The 14,279-nt window shown below is 44.6% G+C and overlaps 1 protein-coding gene across 1 annotated transcript; it reads left to right on the top strand.

Moving 5' to 3' along the window:
- The first annotated feature begins 6,293 nt into the window (after positions 1–6,293).
- On the top strand, positions 6,294–14,150 carry LOC139563622 (C->U-editing enzyme APOBEC-2-like). The gene is made up of 4 exons (XM_071382462.1): positions 6,294–7,054; positions 9,816–10,040; positions 10,719–11,027; positions 13,357–14,150. The coding sequence occupies exons 1-3, from the start codon at positions 6,696–6,698 to the stop codon at positions 11,020–11,022; spliced, it is 888 nt and encodes a 295-aa protein (XP_071238563.1). The 5' UTR covers positions 6,294–6,695; the 3' UTR covers positions 11,023–11,027; positions 13,357–14,150.
- The last annotated feature ends 129 nt before the right edge of the window (positions 14,151–14,279 follow it).

Genomic DNA, 14,279 nt, shown 5'->3' with positions numbered 1-14,279 from the left:
CTCTATCAAATTGAGATGTATATTATTTAGGCTGAACCTTGCCTGAAGCCTCAAAAAGTCAGGCTCAACTGTAAGGTCAAATCACATTGGTCTCTCAGACGGGCTCTTAGATAATGCTTCTATTGAATTTCAATTGTATAGAAAATCAACGTCTGTGTTCCTCCCCAGGGGGGGGCAAGGACCGAGTTTGGAAAACCCTGATCTAGACTGCTATCCATTTGCAATCTTGTTTGTTCATTCCTGAGAGGTGTGGGTTATTAGCCTCGTACGAACCATCCTAATCTCGCCAACTTACATTGTGTTACCGTGTAGCGAAATGGAGTGAAAGCTGGACGGACCAGGATGGTTCCTACGAGGCTAACAACCCACACCTATCAGGTATGAACAAGCAAGATTGGTGAGTTATGGATATGACTATGTTTGTGTTGCTCTTCCGCCCATTAGTGTTCTGTATTTTGTCATGTTCTATGTTTTGTTTGAAACCCAGGAAGAATAGCTGCTGCTCCTTCAACACTTAATAGGGATCTGAATAAAAATCATAAAAATGTAAAATCATGACAAACACTTTATTTGGTTCCCTGTTGTAGCCTGGGGTCAGTGTGTGTGTGTGTGTGTGTGTGTGTGTGTGTGTGTGTGTGTGTGTGTGTGTGTGTGTGTGTGTGTGTGTGTGTGTGTGTGTGTGTGTGTGTGTGTGTGTGTGTGTGTGTGTGTGTGTGTGAGAGTGAGAGTGAGAGTGAGAGTGAGTGAGAGAGAGTGAGTGAGAGTGAGTGAGAGAGAGTGAGAGAGAGTGAGAGAGAGTGAGAGAGAGTGAGAGTGAGTGAGAGTGAGTGAGAGTGAGTGAGAGTGAGTGAGAGTGAGTGTGAGTGAGTGTGAGTGAGTGTGAGTGAGAGTGAGTGAGAGTGAGAGTGAGAGTGAGAGTGAGAGTGAGAGAGTGAACGGCTCCTTCAATCATAGGCAATGAACTGTCCTCTTCTTGTTACTACTGTACACAGACACATTCATACTCCCACCTAGTGGAACAGGAGTGAAAGAGCATGACAGTTTTAAACTACCCGGTAATACTGCAATGGCTTCAAACGCCAAACTTCAAATCCCATCAAAGCAGAATTTAATATGAAGATCATTTAATCATCATAGCATCATTGGTGTAAAATAGAGCTGATATCAAGACTATATTCAGTGGTTGCCTATTTGACTGTATGTTTCAATGGTGACTGACTGGCTAATTCTGTTCACCATTTGGCATTTTGCAGCGCCACATATAACCCTGAGAGCACCGTTTAGGGAGCTGGGAGCAGGGCAGGTGGTGTTGGAGATGGGAAAAACCCCTTCAGCATTAAGTTACACAGAGACAGATTTACTGTAGGGTAAATCCATTTGAATTCAATCACTTTTTGACAGCAGCCCTTTTGATTTGAACAAAACCTTCCATACATATTTGCCCATTGTAGAAGTGCTCAGAAAGTGACTTTTTGGACGTGAATGTCAAAACATTCATGAGATAAAGGTGCTCAAAGTACCTATTTTGCATACCCCGCTATACCATGAGCCACGGTGTCGTCATCACAGGAAAAGATACATGGTTGAGATTGATATCATTTAAAAGCTTACAAACGGGGTTGTCAAACTGTTGAATTATTCATTTATGTAAAATCTTAAACGTCAATTATCTAAAAACATGGGGCTTAGAACCTTTTTTTTTTCTACATCATCTGAGGTTTTTGTGTTGTGTCCGCCATGCTCAACAAGCTTTTGAATACGGGTGGGTTTCATGTTTTGCCTGAAAAATTGACAAACATTTTTGTCTTTTAAATGGTTGGAGGTCCACACATCAGAGAATGTTGACTTGAATGGGAATATCTTTTGTTTTAAATTATAATGTCAACCCTCCATAGGAAACCTATTGAAATCATAGAAATATAGATAATAGAATAGACATTACCATTTAACTTGACATTCGAAGGTGAGTGAACTGGCGGCCGTCTTTGTGGCAGTAATTAGAAGTTAACATTACATTTCAATTTCAATGGTGTACCAGCTTAATTGCAGTGGTCTGAAGGGATAGATCCATTCTATGAATTGTATTTCTATGATTGAAATGACACCCATGCTGTATTCAAGAGCATGTTGTGTCTCGACCAAATGCGGGCAAAACACAAAAACTCTAAACAGGATACAGCTTTTGTAAAATTTGACTTCAAAAGCATTTTTTAAAAATAATTTCACCTAATTATCCTAACCTGCCAAGTTAGTTCTCTTAACCTGCTGCGTAAGTTCTCCTAAACCTGCTACGAAAAGTACATTTTGACAAAAGCTGTATCCCTTCTAGACAAAACCCACAAAAACCTCAGAGGATGTAAAGTAGGGCCTAAGCTACGACATATGCGAATATGAAATTGTAGTTTACTCGTTTTTAGATAATTGACGTTAAAGGTTAAAGCATTATTCAAAAATGTATAAAATAGTTTCACAACCCTGTTTGTAAGCTTTTAAATTATATCAAACTCAACCGTTTATCTTCTCCAGTGCTGGATGTCTCATAGTACGGTGAGGTATGCAACAGGTCAATTTTGAGCAACTTTATCTCCTGAATGTTTTGGGATTCAGGTCCAAAAAGTAACTTTCTGACCACTTCTTCCTTGGGCATTTTTATTATTGAATTCATATGGATTTACCCTGTACACACTGATCTGTTTCTTTACACTGTTGTTTCTCTATACTGGAAATGGTTCACTGCTGTGGATGGTATGTTCAGTGGGCCAAGGCCAATGCTGTGGAAGCAATTGAAAGTAAACAGGCTTAATGTTTATTTTATTATATTCACTTACAAACCCATATGGTACACATCATACACTGAGTGTACAAAACATTAGGAACACCATCACCTTTTGCCCTCAGAACAGCCTCAATTCGTCAGGACATGGACTACAAGGTGTCGAAAGCGTTCCACAGGGATGCTGGCCCATGTTGACGCCAATGCTTCCCAACGTTGGGTCAAGTTGCCTGGATGTCCTTTGGGTGGTGGGCCATTCATGATACACACGGGAAACTGTTGAGGATGAAAAACCCAGCAGTGCCTGGCACCTACTAGCATACCCAGTTCAAAGGAACTTAAATATTTAGTCTTGCCCTTTCCCCCTCTGAATGGCACACATACACAATCCATGTCTCAATTGTCTCAAGGTTCACCTGTAACCTCCCCTTCATGTACACTAACTGAAGTGGATTTAACAAGTGGCATCAATAAGGGATCAGAGATTTCACCTGGAATCACCTAGTCAGTCTATGTTATGGAAAGGGCAGGTGTAATAGAGCTGGCGGGATTTTCCATGTACCGGCAGAACAGAGAAGCTACGTCTTTTTGTCACTAACAGCTGGTGCGCGATGTCTAATATTAAAGAAGTCTCGAGGTATTGCTCACCTGAGGTAGAGTACCTTATAATACGCTGTAGACCACACTATCTACCAAGAGAGTTCTCATCTATATTATTCGTAGCTGTCTATTTACCACCACAGAACGATGCTGGCACTAAGACAGGACTCAACCAATTCTATAAGGCCATAAGCAAACAAGAAGATGCTCATCCAGAAGCGGTGTTTCTAGTGGACGGGGACTTTAACGCAGGTAAACTTAAATCAGTTTTACCAAATTTCTACCAGCATGTCACATGTGCAACCAGAGGGAAAAAACTCTAGACCACCTTTACTCCACACACAGAGATGCATACAAAGCTCTCCCCCGCCCTCCATTTGGCACATCTGACCATAATTCTATCCTCCTGATTCCTGCTTACAAGCTAAAACTAAAGCAGGAAGTACCAGTAACTCGCTCAATACGGAAGTGGTCAGATGACGCGGATGCTACGCTACAGGACTGTTTTGCTAGCACAGACTGGAATATGTTCCGGGATTCATCCAATGGCATTAAGGAGTATACCACCTCAGTCATCAACTTCATCAATAAGTGCATCGACGACATCGTCCCCACAGTGACTGTACGTACATATCTCAACCCGAAGCCATGAATTACAGGCAACATCTGCATCGAGCTTAAGGCTAGAGCTGCCCCAGCGGGACATTAATCCGGACGCTTATAAGAAAGCCCGCTATGCCCTCAGACGAACCATCAAACAAGCAAAGCGTCAATACAGGATTAAGTAACGCAAGCCAACCAGACGAGCTAAATGCCTTTTATGCTCGCTTCAAGGCAAGCAACACTGAAGCATGCACGAAAGCACCAGCTGTTCTGGATGACTTTGTGATAACGCTCTCGGTAGCAAGACCTTTAAACAGGTCAACATTCACAAAGCCGCGGGGCTAGATGGATTACCAGGACGTGTGCTCAAAGCATGCGCGGACCAACTGGCAAGTGTCTTCACTGATGTAAAATGTATTCACATTTTCAACCTCTCCCTGACTGAATCTGCAATACCAACATGTTTCAAGCAGTCCACCATGGTCCCTGTGCCCATGGAAGCGAAGGGTTTTCCGCCCCGTAGCACTCACGTCGGTAGCCATGACATGCTTTGAAAGGCTGCTCATGGCTCACATCAACAGCATCCTCCCGGATACCCTAGACCCATTCCAATTCGCATACCGCCCCAACAGATTCACAGATGACGGAATCTCTATTGCACTCCACACGGCCCTTTCCCACCTGGACAAAGGGAACACCTGTATGAGAATGCTGTTCATTGACAACAGCTCAGTGTTCAACACCATAGTACCTTCAAAGCTCATCACTAAGCTAAGGACCCTGGGACTAAACACCTCCCTCTGCAACTGGATCCTGGACTTCCTGACAGGCCTCCCCAGGTGGTAAGGGTAGGCAACAACATGTCTGCCACGCTGATCCTCAACACTGGGGCCTCTAAGGGGTGTGTACTTAGTCCCATCCTGTACTGCCTGTTCACCCACGGCTCCGTGGCCAAACACGACTCCAACACCATCATTAAGTTTGCTGACGACACAACCTGATCACCAACAATGATGAGACTGCCTATAGGGAGGAGGTCAGAGAACTGGCAGTGTGGTGCAGGACAACAACCTCTCCCTCAATGTGAGCAAGACAAAGGAGCCGATCATAGACTACAGCAAAAGGCAGGCCAAACAGGCTCCCATTAACATCTACGGGGCTGTAGTGGAGCGGGTCGAGAATTTCATGTTCCTTGGTGTCCACATCAACAACGAACTATGATGGTCCAAACACACCAAGAAAGTCGTGAAGAGGGCATGACAAAACCTTTTCCCCCTTAGGAGATTGAAAAGATTTGGCATGGGTCCCCAGATCCTCAAAAGTTCTACAGCTGCACCACCGAGAGCATCCTGACCGTTTGCATCCCCGCCTGGTATGGCAACTGCTCGGCATCTGACCGCAAGGCGCTACAGAGGGTAGTGCGTACGTCCCAGTACATCACTGGAGTCAAGCTTCCTGCCATCCAGGACCTATATACTAGGTGGTGTCAGAGGAAAGCCCATACAATTGTCAGAGACTCCAGTCACCTAAGTCATACTGTAGACTGTTTTCTCTGCTACTGCACGGCAAGCGGTACCAGAGCGCCAAGTCTAGGAGCAAAAGGCTCCTCAACAGCTTCTACCCCCAAGCCATAAGACTGCTGAACAATTAATCAAATGGCCACCGGACTATTACATTGACCCCCCCCCCATTTGTTTTGTACACTGCTGCTACTCGCTGTTTATTATCTATGACTTCACCCCTACCTACATGTACAAATTACCTCAACTAACCTGCACCCCCGCACACTGACTCGGTACCGGTACCCCCTGTATATAGCCTCGTTATTGTTATGTTATTGTGTTCCTTTTTTATTATTTTTGACTTTAGTTTATTTGGTAAATATTTTCTTACCTCTTCCTGAACTGCACTGTTGGTTAAGGGCTTGTAAGTAAGCATTTCATGGTAAGGTCTACCCTTGTGACAAATAGAGTTTGATTTGATTTGTTCCAAATGTTTTGTACACTCAGTGTACAAACCCGGCTCCCCACTTCCATCTTTATAACCATCCCCCTGCAATAACAAACACATTAATCAAGGCTCTCATGTTACGTCGTACACAATAAATACCTATCAAGCCTTTACCCACCCTTGGGGTCCTTCCCCCACCTCCCCCTCCCTCCCTCCCTTTTCTCCTGCCACAACAGAGGAGAATCGGGGGGGGGGGGGGGGGGGGGGGCGGCATCAAGGGGGAGTCAGGGCCGATCCCCTCCCCCTGGGTCTTTTAATAGACCTGGCTGGAGTTAGAGCAGCAGCTGCCGGAGTGTGTCTGCACCACCTCTCCCCTGTCCCTGTCTGTCCCCTTATCCTCCTTTCTCTCTCTCTCTCTCTCTCTCTCTCTCTCTCTCTCTCTCTCTCTCTCTCTCTCTCTCTCTCTCTCTCTCTCTCTCTCTCTCTCTCTCTCTCTCTCTCTCTCTCTCTCTCTCTCTCGTTCCCTCTCATTCCTTCTCTCTCTCTACTACCCCTCATCTCTCTTTCTCTTACCCCCACTCCTCATCTCTCTCTCTTTCTCTCTGCTACCCCCCTTCCTCTCTCTCTCTGTAACTATCCTGTCCTCTTTCCCCTATCTCTGCTTCAACCCCCACACCCTTACCACCTCCCCTTCTCACACACACTCAACTGCACACCTCACAATCACACACACCTCACACACAGGACTACCATTCCCGGACCAGTCACCATGGCCGACAAGAAGGGCGCTGCTGCCAGCAGCAAACTGGTGTTGAGGAAGAAAGAGAGGACGACAAAGACAGCGGTGACTGTGGAGGTCAAGAAAGAGGTCAAGAAAGAGGTGAAGACGGAGATGAAGACGGAGATGAAGAGGGAGGTGAAGAGGGAGGTGAAGTCGAGTTTAGTGAAGAAGGAGGAGAAGGTCCTGGCAGTGGGGGAGAAAGTGGAGGGGAACGGAGAGGTCCCAATGGAAGAGGGAGCCACAGCTAATGAAGACGTGGCTAACGGGGAAGCGGCGACGGCTAATGCTAACGGAGCAAATGGGGAGTACGAACCCATTGAGCTGCCCCCTTGGGAGATCATCGAAGGGTGGGTGACAACAGATACCATGTGTGTGTGTGTACTGTATGTCTGTTGTTGGCAGCTGGTTGGGTGTCATTCTCATTTCATTATACATAAAGTGCCATGGACTTGCCTTTCATATCATTACTATTCAAGTCTTGTTTCCTACAATATAGCTGAATAGTTACATAGAAGTTACCAAAGTACAGAGTAACTTACTACTTACTAGTAAGTTACTATGTTCAACTGAGTAATAACGTAGTTGTTACCAAAGTAGGCATAAAGAACTGAATGTAAAGTGTTGCCAAATGACCTTTAGAGGGATGGCGAGGGTTACTTTTCCTACTAAGAGAGAAAGGTCCACTGTCATTGCAACATGACAGGAGGAAATGGCTCTAGAACATTGTGAAACACTGAAAGACATTGTAGAACATTGTGGAATGTTCACAGTGGTTTTGTTGTGACTGTCCATACGACTCAACATTGTGACAGCCACTCTTAGCTAAGTGGTCAAATGTTAGGTTAGGAACATAGCCACTGAGTTTTACCATAAAGTCAAATTAAATCCAAAATGTAGGCGTACTGTTTTGGATCGCTTCCAACCCATTGATAAGGCCAGACAGAAAATGTAGGGAAGTTCTCTTATCAATACCTTCACAGTGATGTCTGAGGGCTTAAATATGCCTCCACAGATTCCATCCGGCCCAGTCATTGGTTAACCACCAGAGGCCTGGATTGTAAAGTTGCACAGTCATTTGTTGAACACCTGTGAGTTGGTGTGTTAGCGTGGTGGGTCATATTGCAGCAGTGAGGGGCTTGGATCAGATATAGCTCTGGGGGATTTTTCCATTCTGAGTTGATCTGTGTTTGGGTTCCTGTTTAGGGTGGGATTTAAGGGTCTTGGTTTCCGAGGTCATCTTTGGGACTGAAGGGCCCAGGGCACGGAAATACCCTCTGATTTAGTTTTTATCACCCCCTCAATCTGGTGGATCTGTTGTCATCCTTTGGGTGTGACTGTGTTGGGGGTTACATTTGTTAACACTGCAACAAATGAAATGTATACAGCGCATATGTTGTGAAACCAAAGGGATAAAGTGTAATAGTTCCCAGTCACCACTTTTGCATGGGTATCAGCTATGTTTTACTTTTTTATTATTTTTTTACTTGAGATGTGTTGTCTTCTTGAAAGTGTCCTGAATTGGTTCAAACCAGCATGGCAACATAAAAGGAACGCAATCAAAACCAGCACGACAACATGTAAGGAAGGAACAAGTGAGAAGAAAAGTCATTCTCCATATTTTTGGGACAGGGCCTCTGTGTCTGCGAGTGTCACGTCTAGGTAGAGCCCAGCCTGACTAATAGGAGATCTGCTAGTCAAAGGGGATTAAGACTCCGTTATGAGTTTGAAACACATGACCCTCCTTAAAACAGGACAGGCCTGAACAACAACCCTCAGCCATTTCTGTGGACAGAGCCTACGCATTACTCAGTGATTACTGGTGTATTCACTTCGCAGTTGACTCAAGACATCCATTAAAAGCCTCCGTTAGACACACAAAATAGCTGACTCATAATCAAAACATTTGGACTGGGTCCGGTTTCCTGAATGCCTGTCATGATATGGACCTGCCTTCCAGACAGGACTCCTGAAGAGCTGTGACAGCTTGGGAAATACATTATCGTAAAAGTTGTATGCACTTCTTCTAGTTTATGGTGAGGCACTAAAACTATTGTATTCAACAAGCGACTGTTCCCCTTCACCATCTGACTACATCACAAAATACAATAGCGTAGATTATTACCAGACAGGGTAAAAGTGGAACAAATTTCGAAATTGATGAGCACAAATATGAGCTTTTTGCTCTTGATTTTGGGTTAGCGCTATGATAAAGGTTAAGAACAGGGTTTGTGAATAGAGTTGTGTCCATAGCTAGATAGTGTAGTGCTGTACCTCTGTCCTGTCCAGTTAGTACCGACCACGTACTGTACCAGTGGGGCGATCTTGAGCACCTCGGGCCACACAAAGCCCAGGACCGCCATGGTTAATGTTGAAGTGGGTCATTGAGTCAGAGGGCTAAAAATACAGAGCTGGCATTCCACGCTAAGCCACGCCAATGCCCTAAAATAAGTTCTGCGTACCCCCGTCTGTCTGATATAGGAGATCATTTTTTATTATATATATCTTTTTACCCATTATTCTCCCCAATTGGTAGTTACAGTCTTGTCCCATCGCTGTAACTCCCGTACGGACTCAGGAGAGGTGAAGGTCGAGAGCCGCACGTCCTCCGAAACACAACAAAGCCACAGTGCTTCTTGACACAACCATGAAGCCAACCGAACCAATGTGTTGGAGGAAACACCGTACACCTGGCGACCATGTCAGTGTGCACTGCCCCCAGCCCGCCATGGGAGTCGCTGGTGTGCGATGGGTCGACATCCCTGCCGGCCAAACCCTCCCCTAACCCAGACGACGCTGGGCCAATTCTGCACCTCCTAATGGGTCTCCCGGTCAAAGCTGGCTGCGATAGAGCCTGGACTCGAACCCAGAATCTCTAGTGGCACAGCCTTAGCCTTAGACCACTGCGCCACTCGGGAGGCCCTTATAGGAGTGCTTCTGTAATGATAACTGTATATCATTTGTACTCTTAGAAGAAACACTTCGATATAATATACTATAACACAATTAAGTTTGGGTTGACAAAATGTTCCAAAGTTAAATAACTTGAATAGAGAACTGAATAGAGAATTTGTTAATTTAACCCCATCCCCATATTCCCTATCCATCCAGGGACCGCATCGACCCGTTCCAATTCAAGTTCCAGTTCAAGAACGTGGAGTACTCGTCAGGTCGTAACAAGACGTTCCTGTGTTACCTGGTGGACAAGGGGAAAGCTGATGACGGTCTGATGAGAGGTTACCTGGAGGATGAACACTCAGGAGCCCACGCTGAGCAGGCCTTCTTCCTCCAGACTCTCCCAGACTACGACCCTGCTGTCAAATACACTATCACCTGGTACGTACACTACCGGTCAAAAGTTTTAGAACACCTACTCATTCAAGGGTTTTGCTTTATTTGTACTATTTTCTACATTGTAGAATAATATTGAAGACGTCAAAACTATGAAATAACATATGGAATCATGTAGTAACCAAAAAAGTGTTAAGAAAACTTCTGAAGCCTAGGCGTCCCGCTAAATAATCATAAAAATGATAGATATTAAACATTTAGGTACATATAAGTGTCTTATATCAGTTGAAAGCTTAAATTCTTATGTAATTGCTCAAATACACTGTAATACACTGTAACTTGGGACATATTGCTCAAATACACTGTAACCTGGGACATATCGCTCAAATACACTGTAACCTGGGACATATCGCTCAAATACACTGTAACCTGGGACATATCGCTCAAATACATGGTCTCCTGGTACATATGTCCCAGACACATATCTGTGAAATACACCTGGTAACTATCGGCCAAACACACAGTCACCTGGTCCATATCTCTCAAATATACCGTGACCTGTGAAATCTCTCCGCAGATACACTGTCACGTCCGTACAGTATCTCCGCAGATAGCTGTGGCTCGTTTCACAGAAATTTAGCAGCACTTAATGAAACAAGTAGAACCCCAACTATGACCTCATCATCTGTGCCTAATTCAACTTTACCTCCTCCCCTGTCCCAGGTACATGTCATCCAGTCCCTGTGCGGTCTGTGCAGCTAAGATCGCAGAGGCCCTTCAGGCCAGGAAGAGCATCAAGATGACTCTCTTCTCAGCCCGGCTGTTTGAGTGGGAGGATCAAGACATCCAGGCGGGGCTGAATGCTCTGTCTCAAGCCGGGTGCAAGCTGAGGATGATGAAGCCCATGGACTTCACCTATGTCTGGGACACTTTTGTGGAGAATGACAACCTAACGTTCACCCCCTGGGAGGACTGCCAGGACAACTACGAGTACTACCACGAGAAACTGGCAGACATCATGCAGTGACTACAGTGAGTTAATGTAGTGTTGCTGTAGTATGACTAGAGAATCTGGCCGATATCATGAAGTTATCGCTGTGAGTTACTGTGGTATTACTGTAGTACAGTGGTCACCAACTGGTCGAACACGATCAACTGGTCGACCTTCAAGGCATTCCTAGTAGATCACCAAACATTTCTGTAGAAAAGCCAACCATTAAAGGCTTGCTCTCCTTTTGTTCTTCGTGCTGCACTGTTGGCGGTAGGTGCGGTTGATTCAGAAGCCCTGCACTGGGTAGGCAAAGTGTTCCCATTTTGAATAATTTCATTTGTCTGAAAAGAAGAACTCTGCCTACACGGCAGACCGGGAGATCTGTGGCTAACTCCAGTGCACCTACTTTGCTGGCCAATCGGATAGCTCAAATCGCTGTGCATACCTACAGCTTCCACGACCGTTCACAGCAAAGTTTGATGCTAGCCTACGTGAGATTTCATAACTGTCAAAGAACACAGCAAAGAGAGTCTGTCAAATATAGCAAAGAGCTGCAGTTTTTACGAGTGAGTTTATGTCTAAGTTTTATTCAGCACTGTCAACACTGTTCTTATTCGACACTATTACAAAACATAAAACAAGCTTCTCTCTACTTCCACTCCCGCTGCAACTGCAATGTATGCGTAGCCAAGTGTATAGATAGCCCTGCGTTTGTATTATTATTAGCAGCTTGACGTGTCTATTTTAATATCGAGGAGTATTTCACTTTCTCTGGTCATAGGAACAACATGAATTTGTGCCTGAGGCAGAAGCGGTGCGACTCGAGGTTCGCCTTCAGGTGGAAGACTGTGTCCTCTCTCTAGTCAGTCTCACCGGAGGAAAGAGCAGGGACTGTGAGAGGCAGACCCTCTGCTGCTCTCTCCCTCCGCTGAGACTAATGCCATGTTCAAATTATGATATATATATTTTTTATTTAACTAGGCAAGTCAGTTAAGAACACATTCCTATTCACAATGACGGCCTACCCCGGCCAAACCCAGGACAACGCTGGGCCAATTTGCACCGCCCTATGGTACTCCCGATCATGGCCAGATGTGATGCAGCCTGGATTCAAACCAGGGACTGTAGTGACACCTCTTGCACTGAGACACAGTGCCCTAGACTGCTGTGCCACTCGGGAGCCCGATTGGCAACTCGGAAATCTCAGACTTCCGACTTCAGTGCATTCAAGACATCTGGGAACTCAGACCGACCTGAAGTTCACTGTTGTCATGATTTGACTTCGTTTTTTCCCCAGCTGTCTTGAAAGCACCATGACCATCAGACCAGGTACCATCAGACCAGCAAAATAAAAAAGCAAATTATCTGCAAATGATTTTAAGTTCGTTTTTTTTTTATCTGAGCGGTAGAGCTCACCTTGCTTTTTGACTGCGAAAGTGATCTTGACTCAGAAAAGGTTGGTGAACACTGCTATCGTATAACTAGAGAAACTGACTGACATCATGCAGTGATCACAGTGAGTTACTGTAATATTACTGTAGTTTAACTAAAGAGAAACTGGCTGACATCATGCAGTGATCACATTGGGTGTAGGGAGAGGAACACACATATAGGCCATAGGCCAACATATGCACACTTATGCAGGCACAAATACACATGCAAGTATGCAGGGATGCAGTCATTGATCTCAGAAATGTGTATTTTTCTCATGCAAAACCAGTGAGGGGCCAGAACAATGAAGCCAACGAGAGAGGAAGACAAACAGATACAGTTACTGTTTTCTCCTGGCTGATCCACTGCTGCCTAATGGGGGCAGCTGCTAACATTTATGGGGAGACTGGAAGAGGCAGAGGAGAAAGCAAGAGACAGGGCAGGTGGGGAGGTATGGAGAGACAGGGGAGGTGGGGAAAAGTAGGGAAAGCAGGAAGGTAAGGAAAGGCAGGAAAAGACAGATCAGGTAGGGGCAGGGAGAGGCAGAGGGAGGCAGGGGGGAAGCAGAGAGGTGCCTTGGGAGGGAGGCTGGGGAAGGCAGGGGAAGGCAGGGGTAGACATGGAGGCAGGGTGTCGATGAGCATTGAATGTTAGGGTCATGAGAAGGGATAGAAGAGTCATCAATCAGCCTCATAACCAGTCAGTGTGGGATTAGGGCCTGAAGACTTGAAGTTTAGCTTCCATCCTGGGCTTCTGATCCTCAGAGAAAGCCTAAAGGTTAGTTAGAGTTCTGATAAGTCAACAGAGTGTGATGTGTAGTATTCTTGTCTTTCTGATGAAGCGATATCAATAACGTTTGAGTTGCTGTGGATTTCAATGCTCTCTCATTCCCTCCTCTCTCTCTTTTTTTCTCTCTGTCTCTGTCACTCTCTCTGTCAGGAATGCTGTTGGCCCAGAATTCTCCCATCACCTGCCACCTCCACTATCTCAGATCCTCAGTGATGTGTACAGGACTCAACCAATCAGAGAGCAGTTTGTGTGCTTGCGCATGTGCGTCAAGCCATCCTGCTGTGTATGCCTTTATGAAGCCAGTTCCAGACCACCTCCTCCACATGGAACTCTCTGTCCCAGCTTCCACTCTCTATTCTGGGGTTGTCCTCACAGGACACATGGATCTGTGGATCAATCCTCAACATCAAGATAATGGCTTTGCAATTATGTACTATTGGTTATAATTAAAGTATAAATTATTATTTTATTACAATTTAAGTTATAATAATTCATCCTTCTCCTTCTGTCCTGAAAGGACTTTTCATAACTGCACTAATGTTGCATCTGTCATTCAGAGGACTAGAATGATATTCTATGTATGAATATTCATATAGATATTGTTAATGACAATACCCCAAACTGTTAAGTTCTAGAGAATTAACAGATATGTTTGTTATTGTTATTAGGAGTAATTCAACATTTGTGAGTTATGATGAGATACGTTCAATATCTTTGTTTTACACGTTTTATTGTAGCAAAAAAAAAACATGAATGTTACTTGATGGTGTTCGTTTTAAATAGTGATTGAATGATCCGACATTTCTTACAGAAAGAATGAATATAGATTGTAGCGTCGCATGAGCACACGATTTCAACTTCAAGATTATATAGATCTGTCTGTAGAAATTGAAGCAAAGTACATTATTTATACACAGTGAAAATAAAGAAGTGGAGTTTTAAAAGGGTTATCTTTTCTCATTTCTAAATCATTGTTAGCACAAATAGAACTGACAATTTGGATTTGAAATAAATGTGGTTGACCCCTTTTTCTTGTTGTGACAACTAAAGCCATCTACTTCCCTTTAAATGAT

Source organism: Salvelinus alpinus, chromosome 2 (genome assembly GCF_045679555.1).
Source record: "Salvelinus alpinus chromosome 2, SLU_Salpinus.1, whole genome shotgun sequence".
In the NCBI taxonomy this organism is placed as follows: domain Eukaryota; kingdom Metazoa; phylum Chordata; class Actinopteri; order Salmoniformes; family Salmonidae; genus Salvelinus; species Salvelinus alpinus.
The sequence above is the reverse complement of the archived record's forward strand: the minus strand, read 5'-3'. Positions and strand labels throughout refer to the sequence as shown.